Source organism: Aspergillus versicolor (assembly GCF_001890125.1).
Source record: "Aspergillus versicolor CBS 583.65 unplaced genomic scaffold ASPVEscaffold_7, whole genome shotgun sequence".
Taxonomy (NCBI): Eukaryota; Fungi; Ascomycota; class Eurotiomycetes; order Eurotiales; family Aspergillaceae; genus Aspergillus; species Aspergillus versicolor.
In genome coordinates this window covers 1,778,598-1,802,494 of record NW_024467530.1, presented here as the reverse complement: position 1 = coordinate 1,802,494, position 23,897 = coordinate 1,778,598, and the positions used below count along the sequence as shown (strand labels likewise).

General features: G+C 50.0%; 8 protein-coding genes across 8 annotated transcripts; 4 read left to right on the top strand and 4 right to left on the bottom strand.

The window, feature by feature from the left end:
- Window positions 1-2,647: 2,647 nt before the first annotated feature.
- ASPVEDRAFT_796978 (uncharacterized protein) lies at window positions 2,648-3,927 on the bottom strand. Its single transcript, XM_040816739.1, has 2 exons — window positions 2,904-3,927; window positions 2,648-2,786 (listed from the first exon to the last, which is right to left on the bottom strand). Exon 1 carries the CDS (start codon window positions 3,627-3,629, stop codon window positions 3,036-3,038), a length of 594 nt encoding a protein of 197 aa, XP_040670322.1. The 5' UTR covers window positions 3,630-3,927; the 3' UTR covers window positions 2,648-2,786; window positions 2,904-3,035.
- Window positions 3,928-5,436: 1,509 nt separating this feature from the next.
- ASPVEDRAFT_31005 (TFIIIC subunit 6 family protein) lies at window positions 5,437-6,421 on the bottom strand (the record flags this gene model as incomplete). The annotated part of the gene is made up of 2 exons (XM_040810414.1): window positions 5,437-6,261; window positions 6,332-6,421. The coding sequence occupies 2 exons, from the start codon at window positions 6,419-6,421 to the stop codon at window positions 5,437-5,439; spliced, it is 915 nt and encodes a 304-aa protein (XP_040670321.1).
- Window positions 6,422-7,272: 851 nt separating this feature from the next.
- ASPVEDRAFT_54699 (uncharacterized protein) lies at window positions 7,273-9,312 on the top strand (the record flags this gene model as incomplete). The annotated part of the gene is made up of 3 exons (XM_040814962.1): window positions 7,273-7,288; window positions 7,338-8,791; window positions 8,857-9,312. The coding sequence occupies 3 exons, from the start codon at window positions 7,273-7,275 to the stop codon at window positions 9,310-9,312; spliced, it is 1,926 nt and encodes a 641-aa protein (XP_040670320.1).
- Window positions 9,313-10,525: 1,213 nt separating this feature from the next.
- jhd1 ([Histone H3]-lysine-36 demethylase) lies at window positions 10,526-14,835 on the bottom strand (the record flags this gene model as incomplete). Its single annotated transcript, XM_040807191.1, has 2 exons — window positions 10,526-11,431; window positions 11,500-14,835. 2 exons carry the CDS (start codon window positions 14,833-14,835, stop codon window positions 10,526-10,528), a joined length of 4,242 nt encoding a protein of 1,413 aa, XP_040670319.1.
- Window positions 14,836-15,461: 626 nt separating this feature from the next.
- ASPVEDRAFT_197114 (putative pre-mRNA branch site protein p14) lies at window positions 15,462-16,785 on the top strand. The gene is made up of 6 exons (XM_040809228.1): window positions 15,462-15,531; window positions 15,583-15,807; window positions 15,931-15,954; window positions 16,043-16,099; window positions 16,176-16,303; window positions 16,373-16,785. The coding sequence occupies exons 2-6, from the start codon at window positions 15,776-15,778 to the stop codon at window positions 16,471-16,473; spliced, it is 342 nt and encodes a 113-aa protein (XP_040670318.1). The 5' UTR covers window positions 15,462-15,531; window positions 15,583-15,775; the 3' UTR covers window positions 16,474-16,785.
- Window positions 16,786-17,489: 704 nt separating this feature from the next.
- ASPVEDRAFT_44065 (STIMATE family protein) lies at window positions 17,490-19,127 on the top strand. Its single transcript, XM_040812969.1, has 2 exons — window positions 17,490-18,237; window positions 18,313-19,127. Exons 1-2 carry the CDS (start codon window positions 17,776-17,778, stop codon window positions 18,973-18,975), a joined length of 1,125 nt encoding a protein of 374 aa, XP_040670317.1. The 5' UTR covers window positions 17,490-17,775; the 3' UTR covers window positions 18,976-19,127.
- Window positions 19,128-19,269: 142 nt separating this feature from the next.
- Window positions 19,270-21,283, top strand: ASPVEDRAFT_152895 (WD40 repeat domain-containing protein). The gene is made up of 3 exons (XM_040808330.1): window positions 19,270-19,611; window positions 19,668-20,168; window positions 20,226-21,283. The coding sequence occupies exons 1-3, from the start codon at window positions 19,375-19,377 to the stop codon at window positions 21,231-21,233; spliced, it is 1,746 nt and encodes a 581-aa protein (XP_040670316.1). The 5' UTR covers window positions 19,270-19,374; the 3' UTR covers window positions 21,234-21,283.
- Window positions 21,222-23,664, bottom strand: ASPVEDRAFT_44063 (putative hexokinase Kxk). Its single transcript, XM_040812967.1, has 5 exons — window positions 23,235-23,664; window positions 23,057-23,179; window positions 22,976-23,001; window positions 22,519-22,926; window positions 21,222-22,459 (listed from the first exon to the last, which is right to left on the bottom strand). The coding sequence occupies exons 1-5, from the start codon at window positions 23,272-23,274 to the stop codon at window positions 21,584-21,586; spliced, it is 1,473 nt and encodes a 490-aa protein (XP_040670315.1). The 5' UTR covers window positions 23,275-23,664; the 3' UTR covers window positions 21,222-21,583.
- Window positions 23,665-23,897: the final 233 nt, after the last annotated feature.

Here is a 23,897-nt window from a genome sequence, read left to right as displayed (position 1 = left end):
TTATGGTTCGACGAAGTTGGTGGTGGAGGTTGACGCGTGGGGCGCGCGCGGGATGTGTAAGGAGACTTTTGACCGCCCTTGTATGATAATAGATAAGACACTCGCAGATATCTCTATAGGCACATGTATCCATTCAAATTGAACCCTGCCATCCTAGCAATGTTTGCTTGTCACAAAGCGCTCTTAGGGTGAGAAATCGAGCAGGCCTTGGTGAGAATAACAAAGGGATTTTGAACAACCTTCCTTTATCATCAGGGTATATATATTATGAGACTTCTGATATGGCATAACTGTATACTTTACCAGCCAGATGGCTCTAGTCTACCTTAGACACCAACCTGAAACGTTGTATTTTGGTACATCTTCCATATGCTAACTGTGAGGCCGCGTGGAATCTTACCGGGCCCTGTAGTTGTTACCTAGTTAGTAGTTTATAATGTGTATATCTACCAATCATCTTATTCCAGATGTAGATGGATGATATTCTAGTGAGATATCACCGGTGCAAAAAAAAGAAAGAAAGAAAGAAAGAAAGGAAAAAAAGAAAAAAAAAAAAAAAAAAAAGCTTAGCTTGTAAAGTAACATATACCATATACCAATATCTCATTCCTTTATGGGACAAAGAAGATTCTATACACATTGATTGATCTTCCACATCATGCAAGAACCGAGTTTACGTAAATGCCCGCTTGAAGTCGATATAGTACACCAAGCGTTTTGTCTTGATAAGATATTAAAGAATATCCTTTTGCTTCACGCGTTGCGATATCAAGGAACCTAGATAAACAAGGGATTCCCAGCGCTGGCTTAGGAGTCCTAGGCCGAAAGTAACGGAAAGTAGCAGAAAACGGTCGTGTCTTGCCATCTATTAAATATTAACCAATCCCGCAGTTATTCCTTCAGTCTGTGCTCCAGGTTGCTCATGCGGATGCTATCATTAGAGACGTGCAGGAGCTGTCAAACCAAGATGCAGATTGGTCACCCATAGTCTAGTAAGTCAGGCTATATGAGCATAGTTCTATATAGCTGAAGAACCCTTGCAAACATAGTTATGGAGCCGTTCAAATCTTTATCCCAACATATCGGTAAAGTCAGTGAGCAGCGCTGAAAGCCCTTAGGTATAAAGCATTTAGCAGTAAAAGTGAGGCTTTTTTATCTAGCAATCTTCCGAGTATCGAAGTGTTTTAGCCATACGCAACTTCAAAATAGTCTGTATCTGGGGGTATATAAACTAGCAGATCAATGTAGTCGATTGCGTCACTGGCACCAGAACTGAGGTATACCTGTCCAAGTGGTTAACTACTATGGCCTCGATGCGATGAGGGATATGAACTTTGGAAAATTATCTAATATGTTGCTTGACGGCGCTCCATGTGGACTGTGGATATGGCCAGTGTTGAACTTTTTGGGTATTTGATGTGGCTATTCTCTCTGTTTAAAGTGCAATTCCAGGGCTCAATGAGTAGTGTATTGAACCATGAGAGCTCTTATATGCGCAGGTGGGGGTGGGAATGAGGGTGATACCACAGTGGAGAGACGGCCCTTTGACATGACTATATATCTCAAATGAACCGGTTGCAGCTACTTTTCTTGGGTATTAAGAGATTGCTATAAGGGCGCAAAGACAGCCCAGGGAACCATGAATCTTCTTGACAATTCGTGTCTTATCACAGCCACAGGGGGGTACGTAGGTCGAGCAAGAAGCCTTGGTTGACCTGTTTCTTGGTGTTTCCATAGCAGCCCATCTTCGTTTACCCAGTAAGGAACCCCAAGCTGACCAAAGCAACTACAAAATGCCGCTGATAAGCATGAAGTGGCAGGTGTTGTCGTTAGATCCCTCGGCATACGGTTTTTCGAGACATAAATCGAAACCTTGAACGCGCCTCTTGAGTTTATTCCTACTCGCTGGACAAGCCGCATTTGGTCACGAGCGAGGTGATTTTCACCATTCAATGCCCGCCTGTCCCGAAACTTTTTCAGCTCGTGGACAGGGTTGTTGATGCTGGATTGTTGGGGACATACGCCTGTGGTTCCTCCGTTGGTGACAAGCAGGGGATAAAACGGCGTAGGCGGGCCATTTCAAATATATGTGGCTCTAAACTCTAGCAGCTTCAGCAAGCTGGAGTTGAGGATAAACAATGAAATAGGTTGAAACAAAATGATTTATGGATAATAATGTGAAGGGTTTACAATATTCAATCTTCCGTAGCGGGGCAAGAACGGTGGATGCTGCTTCTCGTCGGACGGCCAACGGTGGAAGAATAATTTGACCAGAATAAATTGACCGCCGCACAACCGGCAATCTCAATACAGATGAAGGAGGCAGTAGTATGGGCCCATTTGCATGTTGGGTAGAAAAGGAGTTATCCAGGAGCATAATAACGCCTTGTTTGTGGATGTATCGACTGCTCGAAGACTTCTTTTGAATAGTCTATGGAATACGAGACCGCCTCGTGGAGCCTCGCACACACCGCTTGAACCTGAAATATGATCTCCGTCCAAGGGCGATGTATCAGGCATCCTTTCAAGCGGTGTGGTATGGAACCACTTAAGCGGCCCATTGCTGTTTGCTTGCAAGGCCGCGTGGCAGACAGATCACCAGTCTTCGTTGGCCATTGCGCCGATAATGTGTTGATTATTACCGACGACTGACCGGAACTTCTGGGGACGAGGATCTATGGATGGTTGCTGCACCGCCAATGTTTGTTGATTGTCCTATTCTTGTGTGAAACCCATTTGCCACGCTCCAGCTGCGGAGTTGCGGATGTGCTTATTTCAGGGAGAACCTTGGAAACGGTTGTCAGCCTCACCATCTCCATGGATGAGAACCCATATCGACCCAATCGTTTCACGGTCGTCGTTGTCAACGAACAGGGTTGAAAAGCAGCAAGGCGGATGCACACCAGCGATCGTTCCACTCCATCCTTGCCGAATTCTCCGCAATTTTTCTTGTCTGATCGCCGCTTGAGCAAAGATACAGGATGGGACGGCCGTAGTTGTACTTTTGCATCATGATTGTGCCTGGCTTGGCCAATTCATCCAGCGGCCATGTTGGGCCGACCTCGTAGCGGGCTTCCTGCTGCTGCCTGCTTACGACTGTCCCGGCCCCAGCCAAGCAGTTGGAGAAACAGCGAAGTGGATGCAGATGAAAAGCCCAAGTGATCTTGAATGGACGAGGGTGTTGAGACCCCCTGACTGAGGCGAGCGGCGATTCGTTTGAGGGCAGGCAGCGCCTTCATCTCCGACGGAGGAAAAGGCCCCGTTTGTCGCGATGCTTCCATCCAGCTTCCAGGCCAGTGGACCCTGGTGCTTCCCCGGAAAAGATGATGCGTCGCCGGAGCGCGTATCCGCCTTTCCGTCCCGGCCTCTTGGGCAACCTGGAATCCTGGATGGCCCATCCCACGCAAGGCGAGGCGAGCCCGAGTCAGTTGTCTCCTGAGCCCCCGGGGAGGAACATCGGACAAACAAGCTCTCAAGCCCACTGGCGTTGGCTCCATACAATCCTGCTCCCTTCCAAGGTTGGATGAAGTTTGAGCCGATTCGCCTTGCATTCTGCTCGCTGGATGCAACAGCTGCTCCTGGCTGGCCCAGTCCTTGTCTCGCCTTGCTCCCTGTTTATTAGCTGTCATTCCCCCAAGCCTTCATCCGTCTGGGGCATTGTTGGCCAGACCCCAGTTTTCTTCCTTCTAAACAAGTACAACCGCCTCCCCCGGCCTCTTTCTTCAGCTCCTCACAACCGCTCCTCTGCACACAACTACACTGATAAAGGCTGCTCTCTGCCTGCCGCTTCTGTATTCGCCTCCATTCGCCATACCTGCTCCTCCTCCCCATTACATCCGTGACCGCCTCTTCGGACACCTAGGTACGCAGCGCAATGCTTGATCTTTACTCTTCCGTTCTTTCCCTGCGGCCCTCCGCACCCATGCAGATACCGAGCCCTGTCATCATGTCCAATTCCCCATTGCACCTCTGTTCGGCGATTTTCGGAGCCGCTCGATCAACTACTCTACCTATAACTCCCGGCCGCCCATTATTTTTTGATGTAAAAACAAGTGTATCCAACTAACACTAAGACAACCAGGAGCAACCAAGAGTTTATACTACCATCACTCCTACCACAACAACAACAACAACAACAACAACAACAACAACAACAACAACAACAACAACAACAACAACAACAACAACAACAACAACAACCACCTTAATTCATCCACACGTTACAATGTCTTCCCCAGCTATCACATCAACGCCCCGGAGCCACCCATCCATCATCACTCCAACAACCTACAGCCAAAAGGACATCTTCACCGCTCTCATGGCTTCAACTACGCAAACCCCCAAGTCTCTCAATGTCACAGACACAAACAACGATGCGCAAGCACCCTCGGCATTCGAATATCCACCGCCGCCGCCCCCGTCCCCCGTGGAATCTAAAAGCCCACGTGCATTCTAGATCAGCCGTCATAACTTTCTACTACCTCTAATTCCTTAATATTTATTCTTGTTTCCGGCTCTGGCCTCGGCTGGGTACTCGACCGGGCCTGGCTTGGTCTTTTCCTCCTTTATCTTCTGGAAGGATATAGAGGAGTATTAATCAGTTCATCGGGGTTATGGCGCGATATTAGGCGTATTCGGTGTTTTTCTCCCTCCTTTCTGATTGAATAAGGTCTGGGACACATTGCTTTGGAGTAAGGATGCCAGGTAGTACTCTTGCTTTCGAAATCCGACGATTTCATTTCTTGCGTCGATTTCACTTGCTTAATGTATTCCTAGATATGTACCTTCACTTTATCCTTTCAAAGTTTTTGAAGACAAAAGTTTGAAAACTGCTCGGCTATTTACCTATTTGTTCTAGCCCTCTATATTATCATAGAAATGTTGGATTCGTGACCATATTTCTGAATACTACACCGTACGCTGTCAGCTACAGCTCAGATATGGATGATCTCGCCATCCCGATCGTCATATGAAAACCACCATCTTCCTGCTCTGTATCCCGCTTCCCGTCCGTTCGGATAGTAGCTGTCGATCACATGGACCGTTCCTGCAGTCTGCACTATGACGCTAGCTTGCAAGAAAACCGGTTCGGTTCATGATAAAGGGGGGGTGGGTCTGCAGCTCCCCAGAAGTTCGAGCCCAGTAGAGGCGCGCTATCGTTCCACGCGCCCAAAACGTGGAAGCAAGCGTTCTCTGTGTGGTGTTTACTGTTTAGGATACCGAGACCCTGTGCGGTGTAGGCTTCTTTTCCCTTTCCCCGGGTCGGGCAATGACGGCTTCTGGGGCAGGCCTCGGCTGCATTCCACCCGCGCACGTGATTTACATGTAGATTGATGATTGATAAATCTCAGGTCTTCTTTCCGATTATAGCCGGCCCGAAGATGGTTCTCCATGAGAAAAAGCTTGTGAGGGATCTCCAAAGCTTTGCGTAGCCTCTCAACCCAAACGCGATGGGCCTTCGGATGTGCCGGGATCCTGACTACCTAGGTGAGCATAGATGTTTTCTAGCTCCCAGATGGCATTGGTGTCGCCCTGAACAGCCCTATCATTGAGCTGCCGAATCAAGTTTAGTTGTTCCTCCGTCTGTACCCATCCCCGGAGTCGAGCCTCAAGATTCGCACCCCGTCTGGTAGTACTGAAGACCGTGCGTACGGTATCTGTTTCGCCCTTGTGAGATTTCAGATCTTTTAAGCGATTCAGAAACCGGGCTTGGTTTGATTGATGCTCGGGCTTGTATACCAGCCCTGGGGCATCCAGTGCAGAACCCTGAGTTGAACCGAAGGATGGTTCTCGCTGACCTGGTGCGACAGTAGGGCCTGAGCTCGAAATAAGATTTGCCTTTCGACCGAGGATTTTGACGCTGTTGGCCGATATGAGGTCAAAGTCCTCAGTGTGCTTCAATGGCGCGATATGAGTGGATGCGGCTTCAATCGTGTCGAATTCAGCGCCCACCATGTCAGGCCGCGCGAAAAACAACTCTGTGCCGATCTGGTCTGCCCACGTTCCGCTAAAGATCTGATTCTGGTAGGAGATGATCGGGTTGTGCGTATGGAGGCCGAGAATTTGAACACGCCCTGAGGGAGCGCTGTCGGCTTCGGAGCCGGTTACAGCTGCGTCTTGATCATCGGGTCGCGAAGGAGCTGGTGTAGGATTGACGGTGCCGGGGGCGCTGGTTGATGTCGAAGCGGAGGGGTCATTCCGGCGGCGAGGGGCTCGTATAGCGCCGTGATGAGTTGTCAGGTCGAGGTTTAAAAAGAAAGTCTTGAGAAAAGGGATTGATTAGAGTATGGCGCAAAAGCCAGAGGGGATGTTTATAAACGATCGTAGCTACCTCTGTTTCGGTGTCATGATACTCATACTCCCAGTCGGAATCCTCATCGTCTAGATGCGAATTGAGCATGGCGGGTTCCAGTACCGACATTACTGTTGGCGTCGAGGCGAACTCTTTTGAAGCCGGTCTTGCCGGTGCAAAGCTGTGTCGGAATCTCGGACTCGCAGAAGATCAACGGCGGACTTTACTATACTGAGACGTGGTATTGTTTGGTAAGAAATGGCCGATTCTGGGCAGTATCGGGAGTAATTCCTGTAGATGTCATGTCAGGTTTTGTCACCGACGGATCACGGGTTGGCGGCGGGCATGCCGCCCAGCCCCGTCGGCGCCTCAGATCAGCCCTGCAAGCAACAAGACTCGCGCAGCATGCCAGAATCCAGAACTCCAAACTCACAACCTGCCGCTGCATTCGTTGTCATCAATAATTGCCGTTGACCACGGAAGCCGTGCACATTGGATACAGGGCTTTCTGAGGTTCTGACAGCTGAGTGATCTCATAAGCATCCCAGTCACCCAACGGCTAAATGAACCCCTCCCGGGCCCCCCCAGTCCCACTATACTAGCTCAGCCCTGTTGCTGCCCATCTGCTCGATCAAGCATAAAGAAAACACCAACCAGTAAGTCCTGCCGCTCTTTGCTTTGTTTGATCGCACCAATTAGCCGCCACTGTCCGCCCATGTTTGGGTCGCGCTTCCTCCACTCTCCCGCAAGATCCGGCTGTGCGCGGAAGCAAGGGAGGTCATCAGTAATGCATCCGTCATCTTCCAGACCACTCACTTCTGCTGCTCTTCCACTGTCTTCGCCTGCCCAATTGTCCATCGTCTCAGCCGGTCCCGTCGTTCCCGGACTCCTCTTCTGTGTTTGACCAATTGCCATTTCCTGCTTACGGGCCCTCTTGCTGGACTCGGCCCTCAATTCGCTCCCCTCCGGCCACAGCCATCATGGCTTCCTCCGGATGTTCTCGACCGCCAGCTGACTGGAAAATGTTTTCGCTTCCTTCTTATAGTGCCTCCTCCTTCTGTCCTGGTTTCCGCGATTCTGGGCCCAAATGTTTACCTTCGTTCCTTCTGTCTGCTCCTCGTGGTCTTCGCTGTCACCGTAGAAGCTGTTGCGAGCCCCACCACCGACGCTTTGTTGACCGCCACTATCTTATCGCCGTCCAGCCGTACTATCCCAATCGGGAAACCATACATCAGTGGGAGTGCGCCCATCTCCGCTGCTCCTTCTGCCACCATTTCTTCCTTGTCGCCCAGCACTGCTGCCCGTTATAACGGGGCTGGCGTTGCTCCTCAATCTGTATCCACCTGCGACTCCTCCGACGGTGCAGCTCCTCTTAGCACCTATGAGCAGATGGTTCAGAAAACTACCGCAGCAATCATCACTCTCTCCTCACTTATCGCCTATGTGACAATTAACACTTTTGTCCGTGCGGTAAAGCCGTCGGCATTTATTTGGTACGCAGAGGACTATGATGAGAAGGAATGGATCGCTTCTTCGCCTTCCTGGCTTGACCGGAAAGCCTGTCGGTGGCTCGGGGTTTGTGGTACCGCCCACTTCCATCCTGTTCACCCCCATTTTGGCCATCGTAAAGCTGGCTCAACGGTCGAAGAAGTAGATGTACCACCTTGGCGAGATTATTGGGGAAATGAGACAATTCATCCCAAAGAAGACTGGGACGCAGCAGAACGCTCTCGTCGACACATTCCGGACTATGTTCTCGAATATGCTCCTCTCGTGCATTTATTCTCCGGGGAGCAGTTCTGGCCGTGTGATATAGCGGAGCATCTCTATCATGTCACCCCCATGCTGAATTATACCCCAATCCAATCGAAGAGGGATCATCCGACTCTGCAGGACCTTGATCAGCTCAACAAATGGGAAGCGGGTAACAATGTGTTCCTGACCAGCAATGATAATGTAGAAGAACGACCTCCCTGGATGGAAGGAGAGAAGAATATCCCCAGCCCTCCGGAAGAAGAACCCGAGCCCTCATGGGCCGATTGGGATGGTCGTGTAGACGGTCCCTTTCCGGATGATACGCCAGAGAACCGGGCTCAATGGTACGACACGCAGCTGCCCCTGCAGGACAGGGAAGCGGAAGATATTTCACCAGATAAGCTTGGCTATCTCATACCGGACGAAGAGCAAATCCGCGAGGAGCTTAGGAAGCGATATGGAGGCGAGCCGATATCGATCAAAGGAGTAGGTGGGCGGAGTGACGCGCCAGCCATTCTAATTGTTCTTGACAAAGGCAATGGCATTGTGGACGCTTTTTGGTTCTACTTTTATAGCTTCAATCTGGGGAACGTTGTGCTCAATGTGCGGTTCGGCAACCATATTGGAGACTGGGAGCATTGCTTGGTGCGGTTCCACAACGGAAAGCCCAAGGCGCTTTTCTTCAGCGCCCATTCCGGGGGTGAAGCATACAGCTATGAGGCCGTGGAAAAGATTGGTCGACGAGTAAGTAGCTCTTCTCATGCTGTTTTGAGGGATACTTGGGTGCTAATTTTTGTCTAATCCAACAGCCGGTCATATACTCTGCCACAGGTACACATGCTATGTATGCCACTCCAGGAGTGCATTCGTACATTCTTCCATGGGGTCTTCTCCATGATCAAACAGATAAAGGGCCTCTCTGGGATCCGCTCCTCAACTCACAAATGTACACTTATGACCATGTCAATGATGACCTTCGTGCTTCGGTCTCAAACCCATCCGCGCCGACAGAATGGTTCTATTTCAACGGCCATTGGGGTGATAAATTCTACCCTCTGGGAGATCGTCGACAGTATCGCTTTGCTGGCCAGTATCACTACGTGAACGGGCCCATCGGCCCTCGATTTAAGCACCTCGGTCGCCACAAAGTATGCCAGGGGCCCGATAATGCTCCCTGTATTATCAAAGACTTCATCGGGGAGAGGAAACGGGCCAAACGGTGGCCCGCCTCTGGGCCTGAGAATCCTTACGAACATGCCCATTGATGCTGGCCAGTTAGACCATGGTTCATGAACTATTGTGCTGTGACGTCTTGATGATATTTACGATCGCGGTTCCTCTCGCTTGCTCTCTTGCCTCCTCGTTCAGCCTATCACTCCTCGTCTATTCTTTTTACCCCCTCGTATTCGATATCCATTTGCAGTTCGCATCGTATTCATAAATGGTATACCCCCATACGTTATTCTTACCTTGTTTTGGTTGAGATTACTGTCGTTTGATTTTTAGAAGGCGCTGTTAGCCCTAACACAAAGACTTTTTTTATCAATAACACGGTTTTCAGTGTTTTGGGGAACCGTAAGAGCTGGAGTTCCTTTTCTTTTTGGGCATTCGACAGAGTGGGTAGGTAGTTCGGGATATTTGTTAGACGATTATTAAGAAAACATATAGATCTTTCGGTCATCTGTACTGGAGTATATATATACAGCAGCATTGATAGTGCTTAACTAAATAGAAAAAACATTACCCGTAAAACCCCCATAAACTCAACCTAGGAGGGAGCAATCGAACCAAAATTAAATAAGAAATATAGAGAGCAAGATCGGAAGAAGGGGGGGGGGAATAATCAAGGTTATCTGATTGTCCATAGTATTGAAATCAATGTCAATCTGGCTAGTCTTTAGGAGGTTAAGTTAAAAAGAATTACAAAAGGAGAGGGGGAAAATAGAAAACTTCAGATTCTGAACTGAATTGCCCATCCATACGCAGTTGAACGCCCCCTGATTAAAAAGAAAATGGCTCAAAAGTACTCAACTCAGCGAGCAGGAGATATCATGCAGAAAAGCAAGCAACTGGAAGATATTGTGATAACAGAAAGCAGACGCGAAATGGGGAAAGGGAAAGACAACCCAAGAGAATAACTCCAGCCAATAACACCAGACAAGCATGAGACGTGGTTAAAAAAGGAGATAGACAAAGAGAAAGAAGGTATATTGAAAGGGAAAGAAAGAAAAGCGGGATAAAAAGAAATGAAAAACGATCCAATCCCATGTCCATCAGACTCCATCTCATATTAAACTCCGTGATCCCAGATTTGCTAGCAACCAACTACAATCGAAGTAATTGGAGGTTGCACCAAACCTCGAAAGTTCCCAATCTAGCATGTCTACTTGAACGAAGATGATGCGTGAAACAAAACAAAGATGAAAGAAAGCACCGTAGGGAGTGTCTTCGCATGAGAACAGTCACGAAGGTAGGAGACTATGTCCGCCCTGCCCGCCTCCTTAAACTGAATTCTTGTTCTTGTAGTTCACGAATTAGGCGCAGGCTTTCGGCGTCAGGGTCGTCCTCGAGTAGATTTGCTTGCTCCGGTTCATGAATCTTGCTGTGCTGACCGAGGGATGTATACGATAGAGAATGCCGCTCAGATTTCTTCTCCACCGAAGGTGACAGACTTTTCTTGCCATGAGATGAGGAGGGTCGAGACGCAGACTTCTTCTGCCCGGAAGACAGTCCTGGCGTGATCTTTTGCGCTCCAGCACCACCAAAGGACGAGCGGCGCGCAGGTTGCGGATATGTTGTGGTAGGCTTGGCTGTCTTGACGAAGTGAACCTCGGGCATATACCTTTCAACCTGACGGGGTTGACGTGAAGAGTGACGGGAACCCGACGAAGGGGTGTATATGGCAGATGCATGTTCCCCTTCGCCGTCGGGTTGGTCATGTATATCCATCTCATCCGCCAACGAGGTCGGTGGTGATACCAAAGTGGCGGCTGGTTTAGACACAGCCGTTGTCAACTCCTTGGTAGCAACAGTATCCGCCTGGAACGCCGGTGGCGACGCATATGAGTTTTGATCAGCAAAGACGTCTTTCTCCGAGAGCAACAGATCCGCATGTTGTTCGCTATTTTTGTGCCGGGAGTGCTCAAGTAGACCGTTTTCAACAGTCGACTGCATACGCATCTGGTTTTCTGCTTCTCGGTGGTGCAAATGGGCCGGTTTAGCCACTGGTGAAGTGCTTTCCTGCTTCAACCGTTTACTTGCGTTGGATGTGGCGACATCTTCATTGACCCGTGGGCGTTTCGCTAGATTTGTCGCCCGCGGCTTCGATCGCTCCTGGGCCTTTACAGGGTCGATTCTACCATATTCATCGTGAATGCAACGGCGCTGCAAAAGTTAGTAAGCCAATAAACAACAGTGAAAAAGAGGGGATCCAGATCCATTTATATACTAACCTTACTCTTTCGGCAGTCGTCACAGGCTTTGCTGCGACCTTTCTTTGTTGAGTTCGCGCCCTCCGGGCTGGTATCACTGACTCTTCCCGTGGCCCTGTGTGGTGCGGCTGCCATGCTAGTGGTGTAATTCGCTGAGCCTTCAATTCGTTCCATAGCTTTAACAGTATTATGACCGTTTGGAATACTAGCCCCGGAAGCAATTGCAGCTAACGAGTTCAGCGCGGATGCCGCATCCTGCGCAGTAGGTGTGTGGTGTCCTAAGCTAGAAGCGCCAATTGAAATGTGCGGTCCTGTCACCCCATTGTTCTCTTCCTTGTGATGGCATCGAATCCTTCGTTTGCGACATGCATCACAGGCGACCCGCTTTGGACCTAAGCCAGAGCCGCGCGATGCAGTTCTGTTTTTCGGAATGGAATCTTCATTGGGGTTGGGCACTGGAACGGAGCTAGTAAGCGTGGGAGGCGCAATATTAGATAAAGGCATAACGCTCTCACCGTCGACGACTGGCTCCCTTTGAGTGCCATCGACAGGTAGCTCCGATAGACGCTGCACAGCCTGCCTCTCCGCATACGTCCGCTGATTTTCAAAGTTACGCTCCGAGCGTCGACTAGGTCTCCCAGCGGGTTTCTTTTCCACGAGGCTGAGCTTGGCATTGGTTTCCACAACGCCAGGACGAGTCCATTGCGCAGCCTTTTCATTACCCCGCTTCCATGCAATCCATAACCCAAATGTCCGAATAATGTCGATTGGTTCAGCCGACATCGCAGGTATAGATCTCTTAACAGCATTCCTGGTATCGGCAGTAACACCCTCAACGAGATAAGAGCCTGCAATCAAGGCAGTCCTAAGAAGATATTTTGCAAGGTCTGGAAGCCCCTCCAATTCAGCTTGTGAGTAGAACCGCGAGTTGTGGTAGGGTGATCCACTAGGCTCAGTGTTGGTTCGCTCTTCGAACTCGTAGTAGATAGGATATTCCCGGTGAAAGCGATAGTTCTCGTCCTGTGCAAACGCATCTAGCACACTTTGGGGTACCGGATCTTCCTCAAGATATTTGAGGGCAGTGTACCACTGTATCTTCTGAAAGAAGGGGTATCTGAATTTCATAGGGACCTTGGTATCCTTCTCAATCTTCGCAATTTTTATTTGCATTCCGTAGTTGAGTCGGGTTAGGAAGTTTCCTCCAATGACCAGGCTATTCTCGGGAGTCCAAACTGCATGTATCCAGCCAGAGGGAATGAGCATAGTATCACCTTCGAAGAGATCAACGCGATAGCATTCCTTGGTTTGGTCCCCCAAAAAGGTGTAGTCTTGCGCAGGTGAGTTGCACCACTCCTCATACTTCTTCAGATGTTTATCCTTGGGAGGTATGAAGAAAAAGGTTTTCCTGCCTTTCAGAATGTGGTAGTAGACGGAGGAGCCACCAAAGTCAATGTGAAAGTCGGTATAACAGTCGGCAACTGACATCAGGCAATAGAACTGCACTTTAGGATAATTCCCAACGGCCTTCATCTCTTCAGGCCAGACTGCATCCTGAAGATCGAGATCGCGCACGACTTTCGGCCGGCGAATCAGCCTGCCTAATTTACTTTGGGAGATTTCGAGACTGATAACGTTTCGGACAACCTTTGAACCGGGGCTTTCGTAGTAGTCTGCCCACTTCTGCATAGTCCAGCGCCTATCTTCGCCATGTTGCGATTTGACGTCAATTACCTCCACTCTCTCCTCCGGACCGTAGAGCTCGGAGACTGCCCTCACTGTTAGACCTTGTGGGATTACCATGTCTAATTGATCTTGGCCACAGTCAATAACAGTCTCGCAACTGTCGCTCAGTGTGTGGTCTAAAAGTTCATCAAACATCTCTTGCGTTGATGCTTCTTGAACAAGTGCGTCAAATTCAGGGCATCCATTCGCAAATTGTGACGAGGTGTTGAATTCCGCGGGGATGACAATCGGTTCTGTCATCCCATTCCCTCGCTCGAAATATTCAGCACTAACTAGTTCGGCGCGCATACGCGGGAATTTTTCCGGGAGAAAGCGTATCTTGTTTTGCTTAATAGGTTCGATATAGTGATGCTCTAGCGAGTCTGTTGCGGCTTTTACCAGGCCCTGATTGAGACCCGCATAGTCGATTGAAGTGCGAGCGCGAGACGACTTCCGAACAAAGGTGGTCTGACCGTGGATGGGGCGACAAGTTTTGCATATAAATTTATCGACTGTCCTGATCTCACGGTCATTCTTGAACCCAGCGCATACGATATGGAACCAGCGCTTGCACCCATCACAGCTAATCCAAGTCACATCACCAAGGTCCTCATTGTCGAGAGGTATCCGGACGAGGTTGCAGGTGGCACAGCTAGCCTGGTTAGATTGTTCGGATTCTGTGTCATACTCCCTTTTCAGTGACCGGCTCTGGTGGAATATGGGTATCGTCGTCTCGTCTGGGTTCTGAAAGGTAGTCTGACGACTCTCGGCGGATTCCTTGTTCCCAAAATCCCAGTCTTTCTCCCCGTTAATTCCGTCGTCTTGCCAAGCTAAGGGTTGGATGCTCGAAGAGCTTGTGTTCGGCCTGAGACCTTGGATCACGGGACGAGATATAGCGGCGGAGCCATCTGACTGGGACCTCATGCGTGATTGCGGAATGTTGTAGATTGCAGAATGATTGAATATCATGCTGTCGTGGTTTGAGACCCAGTATGTACTCATATTGCTCTCTTTGATTGGGCCTGATGAGTGGAGGGTATGGCTATGGTAGGATTCATCGGGGCTGACACATTTTGAGGAAGCCATCGGAGGGTAGAGATTCGTGGGTCGTGCAAAATTCAACAAAAGCTCTGCATCGGTCTTCATACTATCGGAAATTGAGGGAGGATTCGCAAATGGTGTAGCATTCGATCGGTGTTGGGTATATGAGGATTGATCTTTTTCCGATCGCGGTCGTTTTGCTGGGCGTTCAATCGGTTCTGTAGGCTCAGGCGGAAACATGGACAGATTCGAGTTCGACGTCTGTGATGGGGGACGGTTTGGGAGGGGTGCAAAGGTAGGACTTGTCGCTAGCGCGATCGTCGCGAGAGTGTCGATAGTTGAGCTGGACCGACCATGACCTGACCGATGCGTCGTAGGGGCATCGGCCGGTGAGAACCTATTATCTCCTGGTGGAAAATGAGCATGGTCGGAGCTTGTAGGTCCCGGAACTATTTCGCGATCGTTCCGGGAGGTAAGAACGCCGGTGGTTGAGCAGGGAGAGATGGGTTCAACAGCGCGTCGCGGAGGGGAAGGGGTTCGATATCGCGCCGGCCGGTTCCCGATCGGAGTCACAAAAGAGCTTGCACTAATCATTGTGATGGTCGAAGACGAGATAAATGAGCGAAATGAAAGACAATGTGGTGGAAAGAGAAAGAGCCGCGGAGGTGACGAGACTTGCCTGCGGCAAGCAATACAACGCGGAGGGGTAGTCAACCACACGGGCTAAGAAAAGGCCACCGCAGGTGGAAGGAAAGTCATTCCTGGCGGGATGACAAGCGCACAATAAACAATGAGATGAAAATCGATTCAAGAGCGGAGGGAAGGCGCCGAAAAATGGGACGGGGAGGTTGACGGAGGAGAGTCGCACGGCGGAGCGCTGAAGTTGAGGGGGGCAAGAAGTTCCAGTCTCTCCCTCTGCCGGATGGGCGCAGCACCGAGGACACCGCGACGGACACAGACGAGAGGGAGAAAGGCAGAAGTACCGTGTCTCGAGGATCGAACGGGGCTCAGGATGACAGAGCCGCCGGATTGCACGCGAAGCCCGACAGATTGACGACAGAGGATGGGAGATGGGGAGGGGACTACCAGCCGGTGCAGCGAAGAGAGGAGAGGTCCGAGTTTCTGCCTCAGGCATAAAATCGTTTGCGGCCGAGATAGGCCAGCAGGACAAGAGGCCATGACTTCGCGCTGACAACGATCAAGACATGTCTGTTGAGGATGGGGTACAATACTGTATTCTCCTCTTACCAGATGATATCCATTGCATTCGCATAATATAGTCCATGAGAAGTACCATCTGTATTGAGGCTCCGATGCGCTGACGAAGCTAACCCCAAAGAGGAATCCAAGGCTCTCCTCCAAATCTCGCGACCAACTTGACTTGCCTCGAGTGGTTGAAGTTCTCTCGTTCTTCCCCTCTATTTTCTTCCTCTTTCTCTCCTTTTATCTGAAAAATCTCAAACCCCAGCTGGGTTTCGGATTCAACACTTTTCTAACTGAACATTTCATTTTTCTAATACTTTTTCGCCTGAGGATGAGCCGAAAGCTCGCCCCCGAAGCCAATCGGTAAGTCTCGAACACCCCTCCTAGCTAAGTCCCCTCCGACTAGGTTGACCGGACCTGCGTCTATGTGGTAAACGGTCTATATCGGAGCTCAATGCTAGATCTACAGGGATTAACATCTTCTAGGATTCTCTTTGTCAAGAACCTCAAGTATGCCGTGTCTCCCAATCACCTAATTCGCCTCCGCCGTTCTGGTCAGCCGCGATCGCATTGAGTTGAGTTTCTAACCAGGATATAGCTACAACGTGACTGCTGAACAACTCTTCGATCTTTTCGGAAAGTTCGGGCCTATCCGGTACGCTCCCCGCTTGGCTATAGTATACCTTTTTGTCGTTTTCTACCAGTGCGCTGATCATCACTCGTTCCTGCAGACAAATACGACAAGGGATCGCGAACAACTCGAAAGGCACTGCATTCGTGGTCTATGAAGACGTTCACGACGCCAAACAGGCATGCGATAAGCTCAATGGATTCAACTTTCAGAACAGATATCTTGTCGGTACGTTTTCGAGATTGGTCATGACGGAATTCTGGACTCGAAGGAGGCTAATCTGTTGTGATTTTTCAGTCCTATATCACCAGCCGGAGAAAATGGCCAAGTCGAAGGAGGATCTGGCGGAAAGGCAAGAGAATTTGGAACGTCTCAAACAACAGCATGGTATAGAATGACGTGACGATTTTCTTTTCATCGCTTATTTTACGTGTCCGCTGCGCTCTCTGCATGGCACGGGGATGTGCACACTGTCTTTGGTCGGCTGCGGGGTTTACGGCGTTCAATTTTTGCTTCTCACTCATATGGGTTTCCCGGCTCTCGTTCCTGGGTTTTGAGGGCTGGTGGGTAGAATGACACGCTTCTCTGGCTTTTGCTCCAGGAGAAGGATGGGGTATTTTTTCACAGGCTGGATTGGAATTATTATACCGCCCAGTTACTGCTATCAATACATCACATCAACTGCCGGCCGTTCTATGGCTCGGCAAACCTATGAGGCATCAAAGTCTACTTTTTCGTAGGTGGTAATAGGCACATGCGCGTTCAACTACATGAAAGAGGTTCTAGCGAAGACCCTTTGATCTCTGAGATCTCCTGCAACCAGGGCTGTCCTTTGCGGCTACTAAGTATTTATGGAGTATCTACACCGTAGTGCATTGCTAGCGGCCATGCAACGTGAGTTTTCGCCGGTCAGTGTCATAATTGTATCCACTTGCTGGCATTACAGTTGGTCGAGCCACTCTGGCCCACAGATTAGGCGTGGTAGAAGTTCTTCGGTTCCTTCTCGGGGCATTTGTAGGTGACGGTTGTATATAATTAGAAGTTGTACGTACTACGATTCTACATATAAACATACATATCCTAGCTCATAAGCGCTATCGACGACATAGGTACCTAGTCTACAATTTTCAGATATACTCACGCGAAGGCATCCTCAAAACCTACAAATTAGGCCCCAGCTAGATTTCTTTTAGCCAAAATTTAGCACTTGGTCATCCACAAATTCACTACATAGTAATCAATCCGAGACAGTACGGGCTCGTTCAACTTCTCGCTGCACGGTCGGCGTCAAGGTCGAACAGCGCCAAGAGCACCAATCGGTCTAGACACGCTAGCCAAAACCAGCAGAAGCAGGCCAGCGCCCGTCACAGCCGCCCAGCGCAGCCTGCCCAGGGTAGTCTGCGGGGGCTGTGAAGCAAGAGTCAACTGTCACTCCGACTGAGGCGTATATCTTCAAGGCTTTCTCCTGGCTGGCTCAGGCTCCTTGCTGGCAAGAGAGGTATTCTTCGATCCCATATCCATTTATTCCCCCCATTTTGTCCGCCACGCATCCGCCCAACCTCCATCCCTCGATTCTCCCCAGCTTATGCGCGCATATAGTTGTCTTAGTCTACCCTACGTATACGCTCCCGTCCATCACGATCTCACCGGTCATACTTTATCCATACGCCTCTCGCCAGCGCTGGTGAGCTTGAACCACCATGGTTTTCCGGCCTATTTCGTTATTATCCGCAAGTACCCTGGTATTTGCCGCTCTCGGCGTCGGAGTACATGCGGCAGTTCCAACCACCAGTGGCGCCTCTACAACTCCATCGCTCGCAGCATCAACTACCCCGACCGCTTCATATAACCCAACAAGCTCGGGTTCCCCTGAAAATGACGACGATAACGGGGAATGCCGGCTGCTGGGGCCGTTTTCACTCGTTGTCCAGGCTGCCCTCGGAATGCTGGCTCTGTTATCGCTTGTCTACAAGCGATGGAGAGAGCGCCCTCAACGGCCCGTGAAAGTGTGGGCATTCGATGCCTCGAAGCAAGTGTTTGGCTCATCTATGCTGCATCTTCTCAATCTCGTTATGTCCATGTTTTCTGCCGGGCAGTTTGAGATCACAAGAAAATATAAACCAAATCCATGCTCCTTCTATTTGCTGAATCTGGGCATCGACGTAAGTTTATTTTTCTCGTCTATCAGCTTCTCCTTTACTGTTTGCTAAAATGGCCGCTAACACACCGCGAAACAGACTACGCTCGGCATCCCAATTTTGATCTTCATCCTCCATTTTCTGAACCGCTTGGCGGTATATACTCCTCTCGCAAACCCTCCAGAGTCTATTGAATCAGGGAACTATGGAGATCCACCGCGCTTCGGATGGTGGTTTAAGCAGTCTATAATTTACTTTATGGGCCTTCTAGGAATGAAGATATGCGTGTTCTTCCTCATCCAGATGGTGCCACTTATCGTCAAAGTGGGTGACTGGGCTTTGCGATGGACAGAAGGCAACACCGCAATCCAGATCATTTTCGTCATGTTGCTGTTCCCTGTCATAATGAATGCGATACAGTACTACATCATCGACATCTTTATCAAGAAACCGCTTTCTCCGTCTCATGATACTCTGGAAGACGACAGTGATGTTGGAGAAAACGACAACGACGATCGCCACGCACTGTTGGCCGGCTTGGATGATGACTATGAATCAGTAAATGAGGTCTCTAGAAGGAGTGACGAAAGGAACATACGCAGTCCCGTGCAGTTTAAAGAAGCCCTGAGTCGATTAGATTCTCCTGAGCTAAACCCGGCAGAGTCTTCAGAATCTGGATCAGCGCCAACCCTGAACAACCCCGGAGAATGTGACGAAACAATTTCTACGAAACCAAATGCACAAACGAAAAACCCGTGTTGATATCAGTTATGGCGTTTTATATCGGGCGTTAGGGGATCTGATGACTTTACAATTCTCCGGTGATGTGGGGTTAGGTCACTCATGTGAATATTTTGTAATTAAATATATATCTCATAACATCACCAAGATTTCCGAATTATATCTCACTGTTATACCTATATTTCAGTAGCATGTAAGGTCAGGAGCGTGGTATATGCCTGGGGTTCCGATATATGCACCGCCGGATACACCGCTGTATTCTGCCGTTTGGAGAGAAAAATTATTCGCTTGGCTTTGAATGTACCTCTCCGGTGGCATAACTCAAGTGGTAGACTTTCATCCGAGTTTTCCCCCTTCTACTTTTCAAGGTCTTGCGGTTGACTTATAGAATCATCCAAAAGCCGACAATTGGCCGCGATAATGCCCAAAACGACCTTTAAAGAAAAGAATGCCAGAGAGAAAAAGGTTGCTGAGAAAGATGAGACTGAGAAAAAGCTAGAGAGTCTTCTCTTTGGCGATGGTGATGAATTCCAGAGTGCCTTAAAGTCTGGAAAAAACCTCAACTCACTAGCCCTCACAAATATCTCCGATGAGAGCCCAGATGAAGCCGAGGGAGATCAAGAAGAGCAAAACCTGGAAGATATTGCCGACGCTGATGTGTGTATTGGAGACCCTATTTGAATGGCTTGATTTTGCTAATGGTAGCTGAGTAGCTCTTTTTCCTTGACTCTGGCGCCGGCCCGGTATCTTCAGAACTTGAACTTCCAGCCGCACCGGTTGAACCTGAGAATGAAGATGATGAATTAGATGGACTCCCCGCAGTGTGGCACGATAGCGATGATGAGCGCATCACAGTCTCGCTGGCTGGCAATAACAGATTGAGGAAATTGCGCGTTGCTGAATCGGAAGATATAATCAGCGGGAAGGAGTACATCCGGCGACTGCGCAGGCAATATCTCCAACTGCATCCCACGCCCAACTGGGCAAACCCTACGCTGAACAGGCAGGTAGACGAAGATGAAGATGACTTTAATCGCGGAGAAGATATGGACACGGACGAGGAAGAAGGAACATCGACGCAGCCGCTGGCGAAACTCCTACAGGGGATTGACTTCACGAAAAACGAAACTACTGGCCCAACGGGTGGTAGGCCAAAATTGCGAACAGAAGTTATTGGTCTTCAACGCTTGAAAGATATTGGACAAGACCAACCAGTAAGCGCACAGTGAGCACCTCTTTTCTTATAAGCTACTAACATGCGCAATGTATAGTCCGCCGTCAGCTCCCTCTCGTTTCACCCTCATCACCCATTAATCCTCTCGTCGGGACCAGCATCAACCCTGTTCCTCCACCACGTCGCCCCCGATGCGCCTGCTCCCAACCCGCTCCTTACATCGCTACACCTCCGCAAAACTCCCATCAGCACATCAGCCTTTTCTTTCCCCGATGGAAACCAAATCTACGCTTCTGGCCGCCGCCGCTTCTTCCACATTTGGGACCTCAACTCCGGCAAGGTTGACAAGATCAATGGCTCCGCAGACCGCCGCGAGGAACAGAAGTCCATGGAGCACCTTAAATTATCCCCCTGCGGACGCTACATTGGCCTCATCGGCTCCGTCCGCAAGGGTGGCGGCGTCGTCAACATCCATAGCACAACCACAGCACAATGGATCGCGCAAGTCCGTGTCGATGGCCGTGGCGGTGTAGCCGACTTCGCCTGGTGGAGGAATGGCGAGGGTCTAACGGCCGTCAACCTGAACGGTGAGGTCTCCGAATGGGACGCCCAGCTTAACCGCATCGTTGCACGATGGAAGGACGCTGGTGGTGTAGGAACGACCATCCTCCGCCTCGGCGGGAGCACTGAGCAATCAGCCCTAGGAGGCGACCGCTGGGTAGCCATCGGAAGCAACTCCGGTATCGTCAACATCTACGATCGCTCCAAGTGGGCGAATACATACGCCTCCCTCTCTTCCGCAAAGGGGGATACTTCAACCGCGATTCCTCGAAATCCGGAACCAACCCGTGCGCTTGACCAGCTCGTTACGTCCATAAGCCATATCCAATTCGCACCGGATGGACAATTCCTCGCCATGGCGAGTGAAACTAAGAAAGATGCCTTGCGTCTTGTGCATCTCCCTAGCTGTACGGTGTACCGGAATTGGCCGACGCAGAGCACGCCGTTGGGGCGGGTCACGTCTGTGGCCATTTCACCAAACTCTGAGTACCTGGCTATTGGCAATGACCGAGGACGGATTCGGTTGTGGCAGATCCAGGGGTAGGGGTTTTGCTGCATTTAGATCTATGTCTACATATATCAATCAAAACAGCGTTGATTCTAAATGTATAAAAACAAATTAGAAATTTTTTTAGGAATTGTTTGTAGATTGTCTAACATGTCTAGTAGTCCATGTCTATGACCAACTTATCTGTACGCGAAGGCTGAATCATGAAGCCTCGCAGTATCTTTGTTTTTTCGACTCTGTATATCTTCTTAGGGCACCGATATACCCAATCCTAACCCCTGGCCCCTCGCAATTGCAATCATTCATAACACCAGTATCATAGACATTACCAACGGGCCCAAATCCTAAACAGCGCCTTTCTAAACCACAGGTGCAATTGTGGGGAATTAACAGAATGCTTGCATGTCCTTTGCATTGCGAATACCAGCCAAGTTGCCGGCGCGGACACGCTTCAGTGTCAAGGCGGCGATCAGAGCAGCACCGACACCGGATCCATCCTCGGCAGCATGGATGGTAACCTTGTCCTTGTCGCTGGGGGCCCAGTCAAGGATTTCACGCAGGGCCTGGGCACCACGGGCCTTGAAGTGTGGGTATTTTGTGAAGACCGAGCCGTCAGCTCCGACGTGGCAGGTCTCGATGTTCTTTTTCTTGCAGATGGCGGCGACACCGCAGGCGGACAGGCGAGCAGCACGAGTGCCAATCAGCTCAGCGAGGCGACGCATCATTTCGAGTTCGGAACGGGTCGATGTGATCTTAAGCTTGTTTTGAACGAGCTCCGCGGTTTCCGTCAGATTCTCGTAAGGGTCTTCCTCGATTGCGGCCGGGAAGGACGAGTCCAACAAGTACGGAATTCGCAGCTGAGAGGTATCCTGGTCGGCAAAGATAAGCCCTGGATGGCTGTCTAGGATGTCTACCAGAGCCAGCCGGAAGATCTCTCCCAGGTACAGACCAGCGGTCATCTTCTCAAAGGCCTGCTGGCCGGGACGGGGTGAGTCGCGGTCGATGATGTGGTCGTACTTAGTGAGGGGGAGGACAACGTGTTCATTGTCAAATGCGCCGTACTCGCAGTTGATTGCAACGGGCATGTCTGGTGGTAGATTCATGTGGGCCAACTTTGGTACAGAGCCGGCATCCTCCATATAGGCGGCGTTGACGCCGGTGCCGAAAATGCAGCCAATCTTCATTTCGGAGTCAGTGTACGAGGATGCAATGAGTGTTCCGGTTGTATCATTGATCAAAGCAGCAACCTTAATGGGGAGGCCCTATAATGACAGTCAGTACGCGCACACACAAAGTCGAAAGGCCTAAATCGGTGCCGTACCCTCTCCTTAAAGACCTTCTCGAGAGGAGGCACGACATCCTCACCCTCGACGCCGTCAATGTCGAAGCCCTTGGTCCAACGTTGAAGGACACCATGGTCGATGTAGTCCTGAGTGGCGGGGTATGAAAAGGTGAAACCCAGCGGCAAACTTGTCAGGCTTTCGTTCTCGTGGTGGAACTGGATGAACTGCTCAACACAGTCGACAATGTATTCCCACAGTTCTTCCGCATTGCCCGTCTTGAGCTCCTCGGGCATTCGGTACTTGGACTGGATGATATCGAAGCCGCCTTTTTCCTTAGTCAAGGTGATTTCACAAACACGCAAGTTGGTACCGCCCATGTCGAGGGCCAGAAACGTGCCTTGTTCCTGGCCGTCCGGGAAACCCATAACCCAGGTGACATTCATAGGCTACACTGTTAGATAGTGGACGACGCTAGTCGGACTTCTGGGTGCTCACAATGTTGCCGCCCTTGACGGTAAGGCCTAAAGGAGCCGACTCTCAGCGATGTTCAGATATTTACTTGTTCACGTCACTTACCCTTCTCCAGCTCCTTGACGAAGTGGTCGACGACCTGCTTAAGCTTGGCAGTGTCAACAGTAAAGATCTCTTCAAACTGTTTGATCTGCTCCAAGAGGTCCTGGGGCACGTCCGTCGTGGACCCTGAAAGACAAGATTAGGACCAAAGCTGGAGGGGAGGAGGGGAGCGGTGACGTACCCCTCCGGGAGGGACGGCGTTTGGGACCAAGTCCGACCATTTTGAACGAGAACGAGAATCAGAATAAGATAATATGAGACTGAGGATGAGGTCGATGCAATTGAGGAGGAAAAAAGGAAGACAAGGAAGGGATGAAGAAAAGAGGAAGATAAACTTTGAAGAGCAACAGAGTGGGGGATTTTCTCGAGGGGTCTGGATCAAGCACAAGAACCCCACAATCTCACCGGTCTATCATTTGGGAGCTTTCCTCGACCTGTCAAGACTCAAGCTCGCTTCCATGACCCGGTCGTTGCGTGCAGTCTTATTATTATCTCGCCAGCTTCAGCAGTCTTGCAGTGCTGATTCTTCGTTTTCTTGTCCTCAGCATTGAGACCTGAGATCAATAGGTGACGCCGCCAGTGTCTGTGGCTGACATCATGGCGCATCATTGTCTGAGGCTGTCAGGACGAAGAGCCAAGCATGATCATCCTGATTATATCATAGTCGGCCGATGCTCTTCACTACTGCCACGAACTAATTTGTGTTACACACACACACACACACACACACACACACACACGGAGGATTCTTCCGACGACGCACTAAAAGCAGTGTATACTACTCGTACTACGATCCATCATCCCACCACTTGCAAACTCGGTATGAACTATAATAGTGACACTC

What these genes read in the sequence shown, in the direction of transcription:
- ASPVEDRAFT_197114 (XM_040809228.1), top strand. Translation starts at nt 15,776, where the DNA reads ATGAGCCGAAAGCTCGCCCCCGAAGCCAATCG. An exon ending in CTCTTTGTCAAGAACCTCAA is followed by an intron (nt 15,955 to 16,042) that starts GTATGCCGTGTC and finishes ACCAGGATATAG; the next exon opens with CTACAACGTGACTGCTGAAC. An exon ending in GGAAAGTTCGGGCCTATCCG is followed by an intron (nt 16,100 to 16,175) that starts GTACGCTCCCCG and finishes TCGTTCCTGCAG; the next exon opens with ACAAATACGACAAGGGATCG.
- ASPVEDRAFT_44063 (XM_040812967.1), bottom strand. Translation starts at nt 23,274, where the DNA reads ATGGTCGGACTTGGTCCCAAACGCCGTCCCTCCCGGAGGG. An exon ending in CGTCAAGGAGCTGGAGAAGG is followed by an intron (nt 23,002 to 23,056) that starts GTAAGTGACGTG and finishes CGGCTCCTTTAG; the next exon opens with GCCTTACCGTCAAGGGCGGC. An exon ending in AGAAGGTCTTTAAGGAGAGG is followed by an intron (nt 22,460 to 22,518) that starts GTACGGCACCGA and finishes CTGTCATTATAG; the next exon opens with GGCCTCCCCATTAAGGTTGC.
- ASPVEDRAFT_152895 (XM_040808330.1), top strand. Translation starts at nt 19,375, where the DNA reads ATGCCCAAAACGACCTTTAAAGAAAAGAATGCCAGAGAGAAAAAGGTT. An exon ending in AAGATATTGCCGACGCTGAT is followed by an intron (nt 19,612 to 19,667) that starts GTGTGTATTGGA and finishes GTAGCTGAGTAG; the next exon opens with CTCTTTTTCCTTGACTCTGG. An exon ending in ATATTGGACAAGACCAACCA is followed by an intron (nt 20,169 to 20,225) that starts GTAAGCGCACAG and finishes CGCAATGTATAG; the next exon opens with TCCGCCGTCAGCTCCCTCTC.
- ASPVEDRAFT_44065 (XM_040812969.1), top strand. Translation starts at nt 17,776, where the DNA reads ATGGTTTTCCGGCCTATTTCGTTATTATCCGCAAGTACCCTGGTATTT. An exon ending in TGCTGAATCTGGGCATCGAC is followed by an intron (nt 18,238 to 18,312) that starts GTAAGTTTATTT and finishes ACCGCGAAACAG; the next exon opens with ACTACGCTCGGCATCCCAAT.
- ASPVEDRAFT_796978 (XM_040816739.1), bottom strand. Translation starts at nt 3,629, where the DNA reads ATGACAGCTAATAAACAGGGAGCAAGGCGAGACAAGGACTGGGCCAGC.